The sequence below is a fragment of the Rhea pennata genome, chromosome 6 (genome assembly GCF_028389875.1).
Source record: "Rhea pennata isolate bPtePen1 chromosome 6, bPtePen1.pri, whole genome shotgun sequence".
NCBI classification, from domain to species: Eukaryota; Metazoa; Chordata; class Aves; order Rheiformes; family Rheidae; genus Rhea; species Rhea pennata.
The window spans coordinates 13,888,654-13,910,720 of NC_084668.1; the positions used below are offsets into that span (position 1 = coordinate 13,888,654).

A 22,067-nucleotide genomic window follows, 5' to 3' on the forward strand; every position below is an offset into this window, starting at 1 on the left:
CTAGTACCCAAATGCTTTTAAGTGCATTTTTTTTTAATGTGTTTACCCTGCTAAGGGAGTTATGTTTTATTATCTCAATTTTGCATTTGGGGAATTGAGGTACTGGGAGATTAATAGATTTGCTCGAGGTTACACAGCAAATCTCCAGCAAAGCACAAAGGCAGCCCAAGTGTCTCAGATCGTTCTTCTCCGCTGGATGTATCCATCAATATGCCAGGGTATACTAAAACATCAAAGATCTCTTGTGATGTGACTTTTCCCTGTGTATATACATAAGAGAAGAGGAAAAGAGAAAAAGAAGAAAGAAAAAGAGGAAAAGAAGAGGAAAAGAGGAAGAGAAAAGGGCCTCATGAACAGGCAACATTATATTAGAGTCAACAGAAGTTCATCCATTTACACCAAAGCTGAAGAGAGGGCTAGAGTTATAGTGGGAATATCCTTATTTTTCCAGCTATCTAGTGCACTCAACCCAAATTCACAAGTAGCTTTTTACCAATGAATCCTGCTGTCTGGCAAATGACCTATTCACTGATAAATATTCACTGATAACGTCTTATATTTCACATACTACCATCTGAGGTCAGATATTGCTTCTTGTCTCTCTGAAGCTTACTAGAGCTGCCGAGTGGTTCAGCTTTTTAAAGTCTGCCCACAAACTGAAGCTGCTAAATGTGGATTTGGGGCCTTTTATGGAACAATGGATTTTTGGATTTGTCAGTTTGGTTTTGCTCTTGACCTATGTAAATAAGAAGAAAACATCTGAATCTTTCACAATGCCCTACAGCAGCAAGCTTTTTGAGTGCCTAGTTTCATGGGACTCAGTAGGAAAAAAACTTCTCCCCATGCCCCCCTCACTGGCTGTGCTCTCTGCTGAATCAATCTCCCTGAAGACTGGGACCTGTACTGGCCTTCACCCCATGGTGGAGTGTGGAGAACTGGGAACACTGCAAGCCTCTTTCTCCTGTTCCCCAACTGCCAGCCTAGTCCCCTCATCCAATCCTTCATGGGAGGAAAAGATCCCTACTAGTGCAATTCAAACAACGTTGCTTTCAAAAGGATGAATCTGAGGTTCCCATTAATTTTCAAAACTCTAGTTTAAACTTAAACATAAATGGAATTTGAGTGACAGCAACTGGAACAGAACAACCGGACTGTGCCAGCGGATACCCACACATGCCCTTGTCAGCATATTAAAGGAGATGCCATAAAACCTCTGTGTCTCACCACAAAAATAAAAAAGAACAACCAAGGGCTTTGCCTAAAGGAACTTGCCTGGGGAGGTTAGTCATGGGAGCCTGAATTATTCATTTTCAAGATCAAAAACTCCCTTCAGTGAAGCAAAGTGAGTTGCACTGAAGGTGTTCTGTAGAAAATTTATGAGACTGGCGAGCTGTTTCTTGTCAACATGGACTGTGGGCCCACTTTAGCTCACACTGCAGTCAACATCAAAGCTCCCATCCTTCTTCGAGGGCAGGATCTTGGTAAGTTTGCTCTGTGAGTCATCACATTTAAGTCAGCCTTGCAACTAGAGCAGGTAAGATTTGATTCCCATTGAAAAGCTGCCCCATCAAACAGCGAACGTCAAACCATGAGCAGAACATACTTAGTGAGCAGGTAGTACTTCCTGGGGCAGGGGTCGGTCTTCTTTTCCATTTAAGATTAGGGCTACACATATGTAAAGAGCAACTATGCAACTCCGGGCTACTCAGTGCCTTAGCTCCCTTTGAATAAGGCTACCCCAGGGAGGGGAGGCAGTTACAAGGTGAAATACAATGAAGACTCAGAGAAACTCAGATATCCTTATCTTTCTTCATCAAGGTAAGCACCACACGCAGAACATAATGATCTGCCTCCAGCGCAGAATCTGTGCCCTCCATTAAAAGATTATTCAGTGTCAAACGTTCACTTGAGTTTTGAACAGCTAAACAATGAATTTTCCCCCTGTCTCTCCTAATGAGTGAATAAAGAATCCCCTAGGGAATTTCCCTTCATCTGCTCACGAGTGCCACTTTGCTAGTCACATTTATCTGACAAATCTTACAGATGGCTTGGCACAAGCTTGCAACAAGCACACCATCTTTGGAGCTTGGATTGGCCGCCCAAACCACGTAGCGCTTTCTGTGTTGAACTCTGCAAGCCCACAAGAGTGCCCCATACAAGCAATTGCTCCTAGAGAGATATACCTCGTAAATTTAAAACTTCATCAAGTACAATCTCAGCAGAAGACACTGATGAAGAAAATAGCATTTCCTACATTGCAGCCGCCACGAGAGAAGCAGTCTCTCATCACAGAAGAAATTGTGCTCTGACCCAGACAGAAAGATATCCCAGAAAATTACTTCCATTGAGTCATTTTCCTGCTGTTATTGTGCTGAATGACTTTTTGTTAAAGATGAGTTTTCAGCGTTAAAATAATGGAGGAAGAGATATATAAAGATCCATCTGCAGAACACATTTTAGAGAGATTTTTGTTTGTTTTCCAACATTGTCTGTGCAGTGTTGGTCGAATCGTTCAAGCTCTTTCCAGATGTGTACTCTCCTCTTGTGCTATGTACCCAATTCTAATTCCAGTTTGAAAGCTGTTTGACTCAGGCAAACAAATAGCAGGATTTAAAAACAGATACAAATAGTAAAACTAGAGCTTTGTACAATCCCATAGGTACTATAGATGGGACTGTCCAAACACAGACCCTTCTAATCCACCCAAAAACGCCCTTAAGACCTGTTCAGAGTCAGACTTAAACCCATAAAATCCAGGAAATTCAGAGATAAGCCTGGATATCTGGGCTGATATTCTGTCCTCAGTTCACCTTACTTGGTAAATGCTAATGAATGCATTTGTTTATTCCCTACAGTTCTATGCAGGGAATATCAACAATCTAATATTATGGGAGGAGGTGAAATCTTTTCCTCCTGTATGTGTGTGTGTAGGAGTTGCTCAATATAATTTATTCTCTTTCACAATAAGACTTTACAGCTCCTCGATCCTTTCAGAACTCTGAAGCTATGCAGGGTCTGTCTTGTAAAGCTTTGGACAAGAGGCCTCCAAGGAAAATCAGTTATTACAGGAAATGGGGCCGATTTTCAGTATTCCGCAGTCTCTCCCCTCCATTAATGGTAAACTAGTATTCCAGTACAAAACAACATCCAGATGGGTTTCACCAAGGATTTGAACCCAGGCTTTTTAGAGGCAACAACCTAAGACTAACTCCTCTAGTCAAGAGCTGATGAGAATTGGAATACGCAACACCTATGGAGCAATGACTTATGTCAGCCAACCACAACAGCTGGCATAGCAGGGTTGGCACATTGGGTAACAACATAAGAATGGTCATATGGATCTACCTAGGCCAGCATTCAGTCCCCTGCACTGGTAAGATGCCTAGAAAATAGTAAAAGCAAGGCAACCACTTCTGTTATTTTCCTCACAATTCTGCTAGCCTCCAGCTATTTTCAGATGAAGGTATTTCCTAAGCCAGATGTGGTTTCTAGCTACTTAGTAATCCTCCACACATTTCTTTACGCAAACTTGTCCAGTCACCCCTTGAACTCTAGAAGCTTTAGCTTCCACAGCAACCTTTGGTAGCAAATTCCACACGTCCGCTACCAGTCCCACAAAGAACACCCTCTTTTATTTGCTTTCAGCCTGGCCTCTTCTAGTTCATTCAATGACCTTAATTCTTGTACGGCAAGAGAAACAATGGTGAGCACCCACCTTGGCACTGTCCCTGACACCTTGCAGAATTCTTTCCTACACTACCTAAACCTCTTCTTTTCAGGCTGAAGAGCCTCAGCCCATTTCCTCATGTGGAAGCCATTCTGATCATCTTTATCTTTTCTCTAAACTATTCCAAGTTTCACTACATTTGAGATGAGCAATCCAGAACTGTATGTGGTATTCAAGGTACTGACAAATATGACTGAAGTATAAAACCATTTCCTTCTGCTTTCCTTTTGGGGCCTCATTATGACCCTTTCACTTTACGCTCAGGAAGCACCATCTTTCCCACGTTATAAGGAATGAAAAGAAGCAGCTAAAGGCTTGTCCTTAGTTTTATAGGAAACCTGTGAAGCAGCAGGAAAGTACACTAAAAATCTCCAGGTCCTATTCTGATACTAAAGAATCCAGGGATGTTGAGCCTTAAGTCCTGGTAACTTGGCTAAACTCCAATTTGGATAAAGTTCATTTGCAATTTTTAAATGATTGAAGCAGCCTCAAAGTCTCTTTTCAAATTATGTAAAACAGTACTTTCTCATCAATAACAGGTACCATGACTGAACGATAATTCAGGTCCTCCTACGTTCAGAAGCATGCCTGTATCCAAACTGGGTGTTCAGGAGATGTATTCTTTCAGAACTATGCAAGTCTCCAGCACCCGCAGTACAGGGGATACAACTATGAAATCAGCTTCTGGCAGAGGAGTTGAGCAAATCCATAGCTTGGCCATCTTTACACATGTAAAAATCACCCTGTTGTATACATCTTTGATACCACCAACTCTTCTCTCTTGATTCTCAGAATACACAGTACAAATAAGTTCAGTCTGAGCAAAGACTTCTACAGTAAGAGAAGGAAGATGTGGCAGAGACTCCATGAAGTCTGCTAGGTATTTTGCTATTGTCAACTAATTTGATGTGAAAGATACGCAGATACTACTATGATGGGCAGCCCTACAAGCCCATAGGATAGATAAGACTTCCTTTTATGACAAAAATCATCCCTGGTAAAAATGGCACTATTCCATCAAAATCAATAAGGCTGCACCTGTGAATGCCAGCTGTGAATTGAGTCCATGGCTCTTAAATGATGTGAAGTGCTTCAGGAGGAAAGATGCTATATTTAGGTGCCATATTATTGCTATGCAGACATTTTCATAACCCCTAATTATGGGGCCTTTTTGCAAGCTCTGTAGTATTAACTGGATTGAATAAATATATAATTATGAGAGTGTTTCAACATGTACACTCTTGATGCTAGAAGCTTTATCAGCTCTTTCTTTCCCTCATGATCTGTTTTGCTTTTCTTTTAAAGCTGTTCCTATCAATTATGGCAAGATTTACTCACAGTCCCAATAGAAGATCACTGTAGACATCTCAGTAGATTAGACAAGAACTTCATTTACCTTCTAAAACTCTTCTGATTCCAGAAGGGCACCTCTGGATAGTCATTATATAACAACATTGCCAGAAGCTAGGCTGATCAGACAGAGGGAAAGAAAGTAAAAAACACAACAGCAGCAACAAAAACTTTTCAGATGTTCCCAACCCAAAATTGTTTATAGGCTAAGAGCTCCTACTCTAACTGCTTTGACAGAAAGTCCACTATCCAACTATTTGCTGGATCCTGCTCCTCTCTACTGCCAGTGGATAGAAAGGAAGACCAAAGGAGGTCCTTCATTTTCTGCAAGACTCCAAAGATGCATAAATAGCTTAAAGTATCTCAAGATCTGAGATACACTCCTGCCTAAAAAATAAAAATAAAATAAAAAATAAATAAAAAAAATAATCAGCACTAACAAGTTGCTAAAAATTGGTTGTCAAGAAAAAAAAAGCAAGTTGCTTCCCCCCCTCCCCCCCCCAGTGTCCTGCCTTTTCAAAATCTGGTATCATTAATAGTTAAATCTAATCAGTCCTACACTAGTGAGAAAATTAAATAAAGTAGCACCAGCATTTTCCTTTCATTTCTAGGTGTTAATGAAAGTTGTATTACTGTTTACTACTTACCAAAAAAAAAAAAATCCTTACACAAATATATTTTTGTTTGTTTTTTTTCTGACCAGATATGGCCAATAGATTGTCAGACTCTTAGGTGTACTTACAAATTTTCTCCACTTGTGCCAGCTTATGGAGATTGAGAATTCAAAAAGATAAGTTACAAGCATAAACACTTCAAAATAGAAGTTAATAATAGAAAGAATTAAGAACACTGCTAGAGCGACACGATACGGATGCTGTATTATTGAACAAACGGCTCACGATGGCGTTATGACATGAGTCATAATGCCTGATGCCATGAGCATATTGCAAAGAAGAACAATAGCTGTTATCACCAGCTCCGGAGACGCACAGAACACAATACCCAGAGCCCAGCTGCTGACTGATCTGAAGCAGAGTTTTTGTCTTCAAGCCAACAGGATAAATTCACACCTAGTGCAAACGGGTGCAACCAAGTTGAAGCTAATGGAGTAGCAGCATCTTCAGCTAGGCTCTGACGTTGCACCAAAAGTACTACAGACTTTGCTTGCTGCAGTCTTGCAGCTTGTTTATGACTGTAATTGACTGGGGAATTCCAATTTGGTAGGATTTTGAATGTGCTTTCTGCAGGTGTGAATAACTGAATCTAGCCTTACATTAACAGCAGGAGATTTTAAGCCTAGTAATTCACAAGGCATTGAATTGTCCCAGTGTTCAACATTGTCACAAGAAACTTTGCTATGGAGAAGAAACAGGCAGCCATGAGCACATGGAATGGTTTGCCATCACTTTTGTTGTTTTATCTGGCAACTGTAGACTGCAACTGGTGATGCTAAAGAAAAATCACCGTAAAAGCTAGCATTTTTACCAGCCCAACAGACAAAGTGTGGACTCAAATCCCAGGGTGCACTTAAATGTACTTCCCATAATTAAAAGTCTATTTATGGTGCACAAAGTAGAAAAAGCTTTCATTTGGAGTAGAAACTTACACACCACTTTACTTTCCCTGCACAGTGCTATAACACAGTCCAAGGAGATATGATGTGGAAGCAATGTGTTCTGAGCTTCACACATTTGGAATTGTCAATGGGGCAAAACGGAGATGAGAACAACGTAAGGGGAACCCATCCATAAAATGAAACGTGGGGCTTGATTCATTGTCATGTACTATTAAGTTTGGCCACCATGGTGTGCCACTAATATAAAGAGTCAGCTTAAATCCCATCTGTGCCTGTTGTCCCTTCAGAGGCACATAGCTATCCGAAAATGCTTGGCACAGACTTTGGCGAGATCCAGGCCTCCTGCGCCACCCAGGAGCTCCTGGTGCAAGAGGTATGACCCAATACACGTGACCAGAGCACTATTATATTCTGGCTATTTCTCAGCTTTCACAGCAGCACTGGGGCCCACTGGCAGCTCCCAGGTTACTTTGAACTGTGCTATGACCAAACCAGCTTCTGAGCAATTTCAAAACACGGGTTGAGCAAAAGTGGTCTGCTGCACTCTCTTGGATGTGGAGCTGGCTGGAGCACAGCCATATCTGAGAGCCAGCTGCCTTCTCCTAAGCTATCACTGAGGCACCTAGGTACTGCGTACCTAATGCAAGAGGATGTACTTTCAATTAGATACTCAAAAGTCAGGAAATCTGCTCAAAACAGTGGTCACTTATGCTATGTCAACTGTTATCCATTACAGTGATCACACATACACAAAAGAAAAAAAAACATACATTTTATTAGCCATTAATACAGCAGAAAGCTATTTTGTGTGTTTACACATCAAACGCACAATCACCCGCGCAAACATGCCACCCTGACCAAGCCAAGTGTACACAATACACACAAGACACAAATAAACACTCATGAGTCACCCATAACCACCCCACAAATTACACAGTCTTACAAAATATCACTACTGAAGATAATTGCACAGAAAGAATCACAGACGGGTTGAGGTTGGAAGGGGCCTCTGGAGATCATCCAGTCCAACCCCCCCTGCACAGCAGGGTCACCTAGAGCATGGTAGACAGGGTTGCATCCAAGCCAGCTTTGAGTATCTCCAGAGAAGGAGACTCCACAACCTCTCTGGGCAGCGTGTCCCAGTGCTCTGTCACTCTCACAGTGAAGAAGTTTTTTCTCACATTCAGGTGGAATTTCCTAGACTTTTTATATTCACACAACTGGACACAAAATACACATGTATACAGCTCTCATTAATACAGATAGGAGCTGTTTGCCTGCTTTCACAAGCACCTCAGGCCTCGCTTACAATGATGCTGATTTTATTTTTAACGCATGGCATCTTGTGTTATGACCATCCCTGAGGATCACTCCCAAAAGCAGAGACCCAAGAGGTGACCTGGAAAAGCCCAAACCCGATCATCTCCTCTGCCTGGCGGCTGCAGGAGCCCACAGCTCCCGGCGGCTTCCGCGCCCGCCTCCGCCGGCCCCCCGGGGCCCTGAGCTTCGGCTTCCGGAAAGCGCCGGAGCGCTCCGGCGGGGCCGGGCACGCGGCGCCCCCGCCGGCGGGACGCCAGGGGACGAGAGGAGCCGTCGCTCGGGCAGAGCCTCGCTGCCGCCCCAGCCCCAGCACGGCCAACACGCACAGGTCGCCAGCTTGCTCCCCAGCCGTGTCTTCTTCCCCCTCGGAGAGGGCAGCCACCTTCACAGTGCTTACAGTAACACATCGTGGCAATAGCACGTGACCGTTCTCAGAAACGGAGCTTGACAGAAAAATAACAAGCAGCGAGCACACTTACCAACTGTGGGAAGGAGGCGAGGCGCCGCCGGCCACCATCTTGGGGCTGCCGCCGGCCGCCATCTTAGGGCTGCGGCTGCTCGCCTGGTGCCCTCCGAGCCGAGCCACAGGATGGTCCTTCAGGAGCCAAGCTCCACCAGGGCATTTCTTTTGAAGGTGGGAGCTGCCCCATCAGCCCCCAACGCGCAGCACCTGACGGCGCTGCCCCATCCTCAGGAGAGGCCCCTCGCTGCCGGCCCAGTCCTGGGTCGTCTTCGACCTGCCAGCCCAGAGAAGTTGATACACCTCTCAGCTTTTCTTCTCATCCTTTCTCCTTCCCCCCCCCCTTTATTTTTGGTTAGATTCATCTTGACTTTGCCCACGACAGACACTTAGTATTCTTAAAAACACTGTGTCTTTTGCCCTGTCTCCCAGCTTTCACAACAGTGACTCCTGAAAACAAATCAGAGGGGGGAAATATCTATACACCTATATTTCCAAGGAGAGGGAGCTTATGAATTTAGTAGAAGCACTGTCTTAAAATCCAGAGCGATGGATCACAAATGCATGAAACCTGATCCAACAGAAGGGAGACATGGACATGCCTCAGGTCTTGGTGGCTTCACACATCTCTCAGCTGATTCAGCTCGTGTGTCAAAACTTGACATCTCTGTTTTCTACAGGGAAGACTGGTTTGGAGCTGCGCACCTTCAAAGAGGGCGCCTGCTGAATAGAATTGACCAAATCAGATTAAAAACCCAGTATCTGTGATGAAGACTGCAAGCTGCCTGCTCAGAGAAGCTCCACTGATGTGAACTAGTCACTTCTTGCATGTGGTCAGGCCCTAAATTTGATTTAAAAACAAATTAAGACTCCCATGTAATATTGACTTTTTTTTTCTCAGAGTAAAAGATTTTACAGCATGGAATGTTATACACAGTGGTTACATGAGTCCGAGTAATTGTACCAATTATATAATTGGATATAATTGCACTAATTACATAAACACATAATAATGAAATATAAGTTATTCCAAGAGCTAAACTGGAAGAACATTAAAGAACCTTACTCTGTTCCCACTTATTCCAGTACAAATCAAAAACAGTTCCCCTGAAATCAATGAAGTTACCCAAATAAAATTGGCCCTCAATATTATGAAAATCCAAGTAGATCCAGCTTTCGGTTCAGTGGTATTGACTATGCCAGCAAGTGAAACCTACTGTAGTATTTTGCACTGAAGGAGATTGCTAATTCCTGGTCAAATTCCAGTGTATGCAAAAAGATCTTTTCTGCATTTACAACCAGGTTAGGTGCCTTTTCTTCTTCCTCTGCTTTCTCATGCAATATCAGTGGCTTGGGCTACATCATTTAGCTGTTGATTTTAAAGTAAAAGAGGGATTCTTTTTTAGGAATGCTGGGAATGGGCTGGGCCCAGTCATGATTTCAAGAAAACTAAGTTCTGGTTTGTCTTCAGTTCTACCGGTGCTACCCTAAATTAAATCCGCAGACTGACACAAGTATTAACAGAAACAGGCTCTCCTCTTTTAGACTATATATATATAAAAATTTTTTTGAAGAAGAAAGATTCATTCAGTTAGGGGTTTCCCTCTTATCCCATGGCAGGGGAAATGCAGTAATTAGTTTCAGTTGCTGACTTCATCTCGCACAAGTAATAAAGCAAAGCAGGTGAGACCTGGCAATTTTGAAGCAGGTGTCTATTATGTGTGGAAGTACATGATGTATGCAGAGCTAATCCACCACGTGCTCTGTTGCACTGCATCGTGACAGTCACTCCTTTCACACAGTCCACATTAACACCAGTGGGAGTTCCAGGCAAAGGGACGTGGTTTTTGCCTGTGCTAGAATATTGTAAAGGACGAAGAATTTCTAGCTCCAGAGCTTCAATCTACACCAGTGAAAGAATATGATGATTTAGCATTTACAGGATCAAATTCAAAATCTGTCAGACGCCCCCGAGAAACACTTAACCTCAGGGGAGTCTGGACCTGACTCAGATTGTATTTTAAATATTGTACCTAGTGTAGTGTAAGGCAATGAAACTAGACTCTCAGCTTTATAAAGATGGGAATGAGAGACAGAAAAATACTGACCAAATTTTTCAAAAAGCAACCATCAAGTTTGGGTATCTCATTTTTCAGTTTGCCTAATTTCAGATATGTAGGAGATGGAGGCTGCAAAAAGTGGAGTTCCTGCAGCCTTCCCCCTGCAAAAATACTAGTGAGAACAGTAGCCTTGTCACATCTCTGAAAAACTAAGCCCAAATTGGGCCTTCCAAATTAAATACCTTTTCTGTTTTATTTCATTTTAGCCTTAGAAATCTGTATGACAGGTTGTTATCAGCATCTGGCCTCAGGAATACTTGGCTTTCAGCAGTATGTTCAAACCAGCAAATAATTCCATGCCTCAGGAGCTCAGAGCATGTTCTGCTCATCTCTTTTCCAGGCACTGTTTTGTATAAAAGAAAAGGATCTGGACACCTCGATCCAGATCTTTCTGTCCCCAGATGATATTCTTCTTTGCATTTTGTATTTCTGCCCTGTGAACTTCAGAGTCACAGGGTCAACTGGCACAGCAGGGAACGCAAGAGAAGAAAGCTGTGAAAAGTGTCCCTCTTTCCTACCCCCGAATCCTTTAGAGAAAAATGTCAAGCTTTAAGGAAGGTGTAAGCTTGTATTTTCTTGGGGAACTAAGCCTCACAGATCCAAATTTACCGTAATGGAAGGGAAAAACATGCTATCTGCTTCTTGGCCGTTTCTCTGCACCCAGGTGATCCAGTGTACACCTTTCTCCCCCAAAATGAACCTGACAGGGGCTATCCAGGTCCCTCTTCCCTTCCCCAGTCAGCTCACGCTGTCCATTGGGTCCATGCTACATCAAGGCTGCAATCATTTTTGCTGAGTGTGATTATTTTACCACTAATGAAAAGGAGGAACAGTTGCACCATTTTCTACCAAGAAGTGTTTTCTGCTGAACTCTTTGAAAGCATCCAGGATGCCTGGTTGGGTGTGGGTTTGCAGGGGGGAAGCAGGAGCATCGCTGCCTCTGCTCCTGGTTCCCCTCTCACAGCCTTTCAGCAGCGGCCAGACCTCTGCTCACCAGGGCCCCGCATCTAAGCTCCTCTCTGAGACATCTTGATCTCTCTGTGGGAGAATACGAGAGTCCTAATCCCTGGCGTGGTGCTTGGATTCGACCCCAGAAACCAATAACCCTCAATTAGGAACAAAATCTAACTAGGCCCAACTTTCAGGGTCTTGGATTTCTAAATATCCATTTTTTTTAAGAATGTAGCCCATTCTTAAAATGTAGCCCGTTCTCATTTACAAAGACTGGCTTACATTATGTCAAACATACCTTCAGACTGAAGGCAGGTATATTTGCCACTGATTTCAAAGGGAATTTATTGAACTCTCTGATAACAAGGTTGAACCATCTGGTAGCCACAATGCTGCACCACCTTGCTGAGGAAGGAAGACTGACCAAGGAAATAAATATAGGAGACAAATGTGCTAGGAAATGGATTAAGAATGGTTAGCAGTGGCTTTGACAACACAATGTGGTTAGAGGTGGTGAGAAAGCTGTAAAACATTCCCCAAAATTTGGTCTGGGACAAAGTTCTGGGAAGCAGATTCTTGACACAGCCACAGAAATTATTTCTAGAGGTTTCCTGAAACAAAACCCTTAAATCCAAATGTCTGGATTTAAGGGGGGGGGGGGAGGTGAGCAGAGTTTTACACTTGAATTTGAATTGTAGCTAGAACCCATCATTAGTTGTATCAACCTGCTTTTTCAACACTTGGTTGAAAAAGGGTCAGACCTAAAGTTTGCTAGGTCAGCAAAAGTCCTTCTGTCAGCTTTAAATGCATGTGGTCAGACCACTAGGAGGAAAAATTTATCTGTGAAGATCAATGAAATCAGTACAGAAATATATGTATATCTGACAAGAATTTCTAGGAGCATTTGTCAAAATTCTTATTTTTTGATTAATTAAGAGGACATATTTTTATGCAAAAATACCTCCCTGGTGCCAGTTAATTTAAAAATAAATGTTCATCAAAATGAGCTCTGACGTGTTTTTCCTGGAAGTACTTTCTACATGATTTTTTATCTCTTCTAAAAGATTAGGGAGTGATCTAGACAAGAAGTTACATTCTTCCATAGCAGGTGAACCAGGAACTTAATCTAAATTACCAACAGGTATGCGGAACTCTCTTCCATATCTCCTTTTAGGCTCCCCTGGTGTTAAACAGCTGAGCTTGAGAGACCCTTAACTGACGCAGATACAAATAAGCAGATGCTTACATATATAGATGGTTAAAAAAAAAAGAAAAAGAAAAAAAAAGAGAGAGAGACAGAGAGAAAGAAGGGAAAAAAAAGAGTACAACAGCTGAACTCTGAGACAAGGCTTTCTGCAATGACTAATATGAATACAGTCTAATGCGACAGTTCACCATCTGCACCCACACTCGGTGCGGAAAGTAACCAAGTTTCTCCAGATGTTACACAGTGCAAAAAAAAGCACACCCCGTTTTCAGTCTTTTTTTATTTATTTATTTAAACTGTACACAAATGTAAAATACTTCAACAGCAAATCTAAGTGAAAATTGTTTGGTTTAAATTATTATGGAACAGAACCTAAAAGGAACTTTATTAAATAAACATAAAAATTGGATTTAAAGGATGCACATATTGTAATGTATTCTACAATAGTCATTTTTTTCACTCTATGTTCCATGTGCGTATGGTATAGAAAAGACATTGAATAGAACAAACAGAATCCATTTTGTACCCTGAAATAATTGGTAGGCCTTGTGAGGGATTGCTCAGTATGACTACATGATATATGATGGCTTTGCCATCTCATAAAAATTATAACTAATATGTTGGCCTCTTTGGTTCCAAAATTTATGTATAATACATTTAACTGTATTCATTTTTTGCTGCTATAAAAATAACATTTTTTTCAAATGGCAGTTTTTTGACTAATCATGCAACTAAATCAGTGCAAACATTAAAAGCAATCATTCGCTTTAAAAAAGAAGCAAAAGATTTAATTTCAAGTATAAAAAAATATAAAAAAGTCATATCATAAGTCCAGTTTTGTCTAGTATGGGTCAACACTTTAAATTGCATAGCTCATGCGGCACCTGTTTACCTAGATAGTGAGCAAAGATAAGTGCACTATCAAGTACCACTTTTCAAGGCATTGAAATTTGCAAGTGCTATTATACGTGCATTCAAGCAGTTTGCAAGTGCTATGCTGTATCATTATTTTCTGATCTTTATGGCCATCCTTGACACCTCCTGGTAAGGAAATTGAAAGCACTCTCCTCTCTCCTCCTTTCCAAGACTTGTTAAAATGTTCCTCGCCTGTTATTAAATGCACTGCATTTTTTTCAGAGTGTCTCCACTGTATTACTGTCATTCCTCTTTAGGGTTCATTGGTTTAGTCGTGGTAGCGTTTGTTTGTTTGTTTTCCCCCACGTGACGTGTCCTTGCTGAGTCCCCTGTTGAAGAACACAGATTGCAACTTTGATTTTTTGTTCTTAGAACAGTGAGAGATGCTAACGGTCAACACAGTCCAGATACGATATCAAATCCCCTTTTCCGAGACACAACAGGTATAGCCATCCACGGATTTCTAATGGTCAGTTAAAGCATCAAATAATGCCAGCCCAGCTTGTGACTTCGCAACAGTCTGACGTTAGAAATACAGCAGTTGCTTATGTATCTGTCTCCTTTCTTCTCTCTCTCTCTCTCGCTTGCTCGCTCTGGTGTTATCACATGATTCCTTACTGGAAGTGCAGTATGAAGATGCGGGTATCTGTGATGTTTATATTTAGATAAATTTAAATTAAGAGGAAGTGATCACCTACAAAGGCAGGTGTTCTGCAGCTTCCCATTAGACCTAAGAGGCGACAGTCTTCTTTTTCTTGCCTTTCTTTTTTGTTGTTGTTGTTTTAATTTCTAAGTTTGGTCATTTTGACACCTGCGTGCAAGAATATGTTGTGTTCTCTTAGTTTGTGCTTTTGCCTGAGCAAAGGGAGCTCATTTCGGTCTGACTTCGCTAGCAGGTGGGGAAACAGCTGCTGAACCATTCACTTGTACTGGCAGGCATTTAGTTACATTGTCACTGGTCACTGACTTCCTCTTGCTTACATCCCTTTTTTCAAGCTGCCTTGTGTGTGTCTGTGTGTGTCTGAGTGTGTGTGTTTGTCTCTGTGTGTGTGTGTGCACGCACGTTGTGTGTGTCTGTGTGTGTGTGTTTGTGTGTGTGTCTTTAAGATATTTCATAGTGTTAACTTATAAGTGGTAGAATATATAAGTGTCCAAGATCCACAAACTGCCACTGTCCTGACACCAAAGTGAAATGATTTTTTTTTTTTAGTCAAACTTTTCCACAGTGACTTTTCAACACTGATGCCTGGATACACAGTGAAACTTCCTCCAATACCATCTAGTACGGGAATGCTCTCTCTCTCTCCCCCCCAAAAAACACACCTTAAATCAAGCACAACCACATTCTTCCACAATCATATTGGGAACGTCCCTTTTCACAATGTTGTATTCATCATCAAAGTACAGCATTGACATTGTGCTAAGTTTGGTTGGAATGCAACAGGAGTTCACGGTGCCCGGGTTCAGCCCCCGCATTCGGTACTGATTCACTACCGCGGTGTGAAAAGAGGAAGCTGACCCTGGGACTCCGGCCAAGTAGGCCGGGCAGCTCCCTTCACAGTAATTCCCATAGTAACCTGATGGTGCTATGATCCAGTCATTCCACCCAATGAGTCTAAAGTCAATGTAAAACTGTTGCCTGCAACATAGATTGGTCCTGCCATCACACTCCAGACCTCTTTTCCGGATCCTGTGTTTGTTATCAGCTAAACGGGCTTGCACCACTAAAAAAGGCCGGTGGGATTCCTCCCCGGGGTCCACATAAATTGGCAGCACTGAATACTCTTCACAGCCCTCACATTGAACATCCAAGTTCAGTCTCCTTTCTCCTTTCTCAAACAGAGCCTGGATCGCCTCTGTCATGGGAAAAGTGTGCCAACCACTTCTTTTGAGATCAACTTTCTTTTCAACCACATTCCACTTGTTGCTAGTGTCCGGGTCTTGGAAATAGACTTTGACTCTTACTTTTCGCCTGCTGCCTTTCTCTAAGACATATGGAAGCAGCTTCAAGTAAAGCCACAGGCTGGCTTGAACGACAAACAAGTTCTGGTTCCCTTCATTCGAGATGAAGAAATAGAGGCGGACTCTAGATGAGGCCAGATCGTCTGCAAGATAAGGAGAGATCACCAAGATTAAGTCAAAAAGAAAATGCATCTTTTGTGCTATTCTGGATTCAGAAACAACACTAGAACACAGCTGATCAAAAGAGCTAAAAGACTGTATCAGCCAGAAGGCATGCACTGAATCAGATATCCAGAATTTGTAACAGAAATGAATTGAAAAGGGACTTCCCACAGTAACGTTCATAATCGGGCTATAGTTGAATGTGACAGATCTACAGAAACCAGTAAAGGCTCTCCAGAATACTAGATTTTTCCAGTCAGATAGCTTTAAAGACGTTACAACAGTACCTTGAAAAGACCAGCATTTGTACTTTCCTATCTTGTCAGTTTAAGAATAGTTTTAACTTTCAGACACGCACTGATTTTCACAGGAAAAGTCTCTTTAGTAACCACTGAAACGTCAATGCCAAACAAGGGATTTTGTTTCAATTTTCACATATTCTCGTCTCAGTTTAACAGAGAAGCTTCACAAGATCGAGGGAAAAAACATTCAATAACGAGCCTATTTGTTCAACAGATGAAGCTATCCTCCACTTCATCTGACAGAATATCCGCTATTAATAATCTCAACCTTTGCATTTTCCCCTGTAAAGATAAACTCACATACGAGGCGATCAAATGAAGCCGTTGCTGTCATCATAGTATCATTACTGGCTGTTCTCAATATACTTTTCAATAACACCAGAATTAAGTGAGTGAAATTATCACAGTAAACCAAATGTCACCAAATGTCTGACATAACCCATTATTTGTAAACAAAAGAGTCTGCTGCATGAAATGTTTCAGAAATACCGGTGTCCTTGCTGGAATTTTGTACTCTAAGTCCTAACTAAATTTGGCAGAGGTGATTAATGTACAAGCTGGCCTTTCCAACAGAGACTGTAATCCTGGTGCTTGAATCGAACTCTCCCGATCTCTACTTAAAATTATTGCAGGAAAGGCATTTTCTCATCTGCCCTTATCTGTTTGACTTCTTTCTCTCAGAGCCAAATGCAGATTGTTCTTCCTTTTGTTCTCTTAAGAATCTTTATGATTTTTGTCAACCTCTGAATGGGATTTTCTGCGTAGTCAGTGTCCTCATTTGTTACTCTAGGTGCCGTTCAAATATGCCTCCAGGGCCCACTTGGTACTTCGCAGTATTTCAGGGACAAAAATTTTCACTGTGTCTGTCTATGTTTTTTACATAAAGTAGATTTGGAAGTGTTACAAAAGCAAGCAATTAATTGAATACTAAATGGAACTACAAGCCTACCACAGATCTCGCAACAACGGCCTATTAAAACATAATAAAACCCAAAATGCATGCTCAGAAAACCTTCCGTACGTTAGTAAATGCACAACTTCTTTATAAACTGCGATGACAGTGACAGAAAAAGAACAGCACTGTGCTGTTGCACCAATATACGTTACTTGTGTTGTACGAGAACGTGTGCCCATGAATTTTGGATGTGAATATAACTAGCATACGTATAAAGCAACAAATCCCATAGATACTGTAAATGCATATGCTTTGGGTGGGAGGGTAGATAAAGAGTGGGCAGCATATAGAATAGAGAGAGATTTATTTTGTGGACAAATGGTGTATAGATGCCACAGGAAGATAGAGAAAGAAATGAACTGAGTGACAGACTGATGAAAAAGGAGAGATGGGCAGATAGACAAGAGCGAGCTAATCCGCAGAGTGATGGCGTTACGGCCAGATGTGCAAAGTTCACGGGCACAACGGTTGCTGCATAAACGGCTGGGGAGCCGGGCTGAAGGGATCCAGCTGAGGTACAACTGCAACGGCCGGGTCGGGTAGAGATGGCCGATACTGCGGAGGGACGGATGGCACAGTTTGTAAATGGATGGACGGGCAGAGAGGGGGTAGACACGTCACGGGTAGGAAGCTGCACGCAGTGGACAGACAGACAAGGCCAACACTGCGAACAAAAGCTAAATAAATGGGAAATGAACGGAAAGGGAAGAAAGGCGAAGGAAAGTCGCAACAGACGGACGCATTCAAGGAGCCAGATGAATGTGCAGGGCAGACAGACGAGGCGAGGGATGCAGGAGATGGAGTGGGACAGGCGGAGGAGGGACAGCGGGACGCACGGGGCCCGAAGGCGAGCACAGCCGGCAGGGTTGCGGGGGGGGGGAAGGCAGGGGCAGCGAGGCTGGGTGCCGGCAGGAGCTGCAGGGTGCAGCCGGGCACAGGGGCACACACGGAGAGGGCAGAAAGGGGCAGGCAGGGCCAGGGCGAGGCGGTGCAGGGCATAGGGGAGAGCGGGAGAGGTGGGGGACACGCGGGCGAGCGCAGCAGCTGCGTCCCCCGTCGCGGGCAGGGGGACAGGCAGCGGGAACAGGCAAGGACGTGCAGGGGAGCGGCCTGAGGCCGGGCAGGGGACAGGCGGAGTGCGCCGGCAGGGCTCGCACGGGGACAGGCAGGGTCGGCAGGACGATGGACAGGGAAAGGAAAGGAGCGAGGCAAGGCAGGCAGGGGGTCAGGCAGGGTGACTGCGGGGGCCGGCAGCAGGGTGGTCGAGGGGGCAGCGAGCAGGGGGACAGGCAGGGGCCGGGCGGGAGAGGCAGGGGAAGAGGCAGCACAGGCAGGGGACAGGCCGCGGACGGGGCAGCGGGGCAGGGCGGCGCCCACCTGTCTCGGCGAAGCTGATGATCTCGGAGATGGGGTCGTGGGCCGGGGGCCCGGCGCTCGCCTGCCCGTCCAGGCTGGGGATCTCCACGCGGCCGTCCTCCCGCACCTTGCCGGCGTGCAGCTTGCGCAGCGCCGTGACCATGGCCGCCTTGGGCACGGCGTGCGTGATGTTGGGCCGGTCCCGCATCTGCAGCCGGCTCAGGATGTGCCTCTTGACCGCCTCCAGGAAATCCCCGTCCACCTTGCCCGGCTCCTCGGGCCGCCGGAAGCCGCAGGAGGTGCATGTGTCCTGCGGGGAGCCGCCGGCGGGGGCCGGCGGGGTCGGGGTGGCCGCGGCGCCCAGCAGCAGCAGCCCGCAGGCCAGCAGCGCGGCCAGCACCCCCCGGCGAGCCGCCCCGTCCATGGCGGAGGAGCGGGGGGCCGAGCTGGGGGCCGCCGCGACGCGCCGCAGGGAGCCCGTCTGCAGGCAGCGCCGCTCCGTGCGCTCCGCGGCGCGGCGCGGCGCGGAGGGGGCGGTGGCAGCCCAGCCGGGGGGCCGCAACCGCTGCGCGGCGGGGGGGAGCCGGGCCGCGGGGAGGGGGCGGCCGGCGGAGCGGTGCGCGCCGCCGGGCGGGCGGCGGGGGGAGGCTGCCCACGCACCCGCGCAGGCACCGCGGGCTGCGCCGGGGGGCGGCAGCAGGTGAGGGGGCGGCTGCAGCGCCCGGGCAGCAGGGCGGGGGCAGCGGCGGCCGAGCCGGGAGGCTGCGAGGGGAGCCGGCCCGGAGGAGGAGGAGGAGGAGGAGGAGGAGGTGGAGGAGGAGGAGGCGCCGCCGCCGCCGCCGCGCTGCCCCGGGAGCCCCGCGCCGCTTCACACGGGCATCCCCGGGCGCCGCCGCTCCTGGTCCATCGCTCGCTTCGCCAGCGTCCGGGCGGGCCGCCGAGAGCCGCTCCTCACTCCGGCGTCATGGAGGGGGCTCGGGGAGATAAACGAAGCCGATTTATACACAATCCAATTTATAGCCGGGGAGGGGGGGGAGAAATGCTGCTCGGACCCCCCCGCCCACTCCGCCCCCGCAAGGCAACGATCCACAGGCCGTGGGTGCAGGTCGGCTCCGCTCCTCTGCGGCTCGGTAGTTTCCCCTTAGCGCCTGCTGCTTCTTAGCGTGCGATCAAAGTTGACCTGGAGCATAATTCGGGAGGGGGTAGCGGGGAGGAGGTGCACGGCCAGCAGATCCACCTTTGCGAGTCTTCTCCTCCCGCCCTCCCGCGGGTTATTCTCGGAGAGATGCTTTACTGGAGCATCAGCGCGGAGGGTCCTGAGCGCGGCGCGGCGGCGGCGGCGGGGTCCCGGCGCGGCGCCGCCGCGGAGCGCGCAGGCGGCGCGGTCCCGCCGATCCCAGGAGTAGCTGCACGGATCCACTCGGTCAGACCAGCTCTTCTGCTCGCTCCCTCGCTCGCTCTTTTTAAACAAAATCTCCCTTATTGGTGGTTTGGGTTTTATTATTATTATTATCGCTATTATTATTGTTGTTGTTATTCTTAAGTGTGATTTTTGTTGTTGCTGCTGCTGCTCCAGTTAATCTGTGTCTCTCTCCCCCTGTCTCTCTCCGCGTCTTTTTTGATCTTTCGCTCGCCTTGTGCTGGCTTGAACGCTGTGTTTTGTTTTGCTTTGCTTTTTTAACGCCTCTGATGTTCCCTCTCGGATCCGCAGTGGAAGGTCTCGGGGAAGCGGCTTGCTCCTCGCTTATCTTCCTCTGATCTCCTCCTGCTAATCCCCCCCCCCCCCGCAAAATCACGACATTGTGGCACTTTCTACTGAAACTTTTATACAGGAGTTAAAACCACGTGGGAACTCCAACCTATAACAGAGACGCCATGGGTTCCTCACTATTTAGGAGATTAAGTTAAGTCTTTTGCCCCCTGGGCTATTACAGTAACTTCCTGATGTGGAAATATTAACTATACTGTTTCTTTAACTCCCCCCGTCCCCTCCCTCCCTCCCTCGCGGTGCCTCAAACACACCCACCGCCCGGCGCTGCCGCCCGCGGCCCCGCACCGGGGCAGCGCGCACGGGCCGCGGCCGCGGCGCTCGGCCCTGAGCGCGCTGCGGGGAAGGCGAAGCCCTTCGGGACTTTGCCGTCGGGTTGGCTTCGCGACGGGCCGGGGTTTTGGTTGAGCTAACGGGGGCGGGTGCCGGGCACTGCGTTTTCGGCGGGGCGGCAGGGGCGCGGAGCCCTGCGCGGAGCCCCGGAGGGCTCCGCGGGGAGGCAGCCGCCGGGGCAGCCCGGAGCGCGGATAACGGGCTCACCGCGCCGGCCGCGGCGGGGAGCGCGTTTGCCTCCTCCGCGGGGCGGCCGCGGCCGCGTTGGCAGAGCCGGCCCGCGGGCGCCTCAGCGCGCCGCGCTGCGCGCCGCTCGGCGGCCCGGCGCCCTGGCCGCGGCCGCCCCGCGGCTCCCCCGCGCCGCCGCCCTGCCGCGGCGGGCGGGGAGCGGCGGCCGCTGCGCGCTGCCCCGCGGCCCGGCGCGAAGCCTGGGCGGAGGGCGCCCCCTCTGGGCCGCGCGGGGAGCGCGCCGCGGGGCCGCGCGGGCGGCGCGCTGCGCTGCGCGGCGGCGGCCCGGAGGCTCCGCGGGCTGCGCGCTGCGCTGCGCGGCGGCGGCCCGGAGGCTCCCCGCGGGCTGCGCGGCGGCTGTGCCGCGGCGCCGGGCGCCTCTCGGGTCGGGCCAGGCTTTCTGCACCTACGCAGCTGCGCAGAGAGCCGTCCTCGCGGCGCGGAGGCTTGCGGAGAAAGCGGGAGCTGCCCGCCGGGAGCTGCGCCGCGAGTTAAGCGAAGGGGCCGCCTCGGGCCGGGCTCCTGCGGCCGCGCTCGTCCGGCCGAGCCGCTGCTCCGGTTCCGCGGGGTTTGGCCACGCACACAAATCCGGTTTACGGAACGAGAACAAATCCCCCAAACTTCATCTTTTTTTCATCGCGACCAGTCCTAGTTTTCAAGGGGCAGAACCAGGACACGCACGTTTTCTGCATGACACCAAGGAAGCCCCTTAAACTTTTGCTAAGAATTCCAGTTTTTAAAGGAAGACTTGCGTATCTCTCAACTGCAGACACGTAGCAGTGAGCTCTGTTAGTTACCACTAATACAAGCGAGATGGGCATAAAGAGACTCAGCTGGAGAATCAGATTCTCACTGTGGTTTAAGAACCTGAGGGAAAAATGCTATTCCATGGTACCATTTTTTTTCCTCTTTCTTGTTCTGTACTGCAAAAGTGAAGACAAACATTTAATGCTGTTGTTCAAAATCAGGTTGCAACCCCAATCTGATTGTTCATGTTGTTTTAATACAAACACGATCTAATTTCATATACCGTACTGTAAATCAAAAGTAAATCCTCAGAGCTACCCTGATGCGAAATCAGAATTAAATAAGTATTTCCTCCCTGCCATTACCAGGTTTTGAATGGAAAGCTTGGAATGTAAAATAATAATGCTAAAAATTCAATCACTCCGACATCTTGTAAGCTAATAAGAGCACGTGAATGCAACAAGCTTAGTACTTCACAGTAATTAATTTGACAGCAAAGAGCTAACAAGAAAACAACAGGCAGAGCAGTGATGACTGGTTCATAGGGGTCACTGTCAAACAAGAAATAGGCGCAAACACAGTCCATTGCCCCTTGAAAGCAACCACTATCATTGCCCCAGCGAAAATG

General features: G+C 46.9%; 1 protein-coding gene across 1 annotated transcript; it reads right to left on the reverse strand.

The window, feature by feature from the left end:
* Positions 1–13,121: 13,121 nt before the first annotated feature.
* Positions 13,122–18,787, reverse strand: INHBB (inhibin subunit beta B). The gene is made up of 2 exons (XM_062578751.1): positions 18,385–18,787; positions 13,122–15,731 (listed from the first exon to the last, which is right to left on the reverse strand). Exons 1-2 carry the CDS (start codon positions 18,785–18,787, stop codon positions 14,956–14,958), a joined length of 1,179 nt encoding a protein of 392 aa, XP_062434735.1. The 3' UTR covers positions 13,122–14,955.
* Between the last annotated feature and the right edge of the window lie 3,280 nt (positions 18,788–22,067).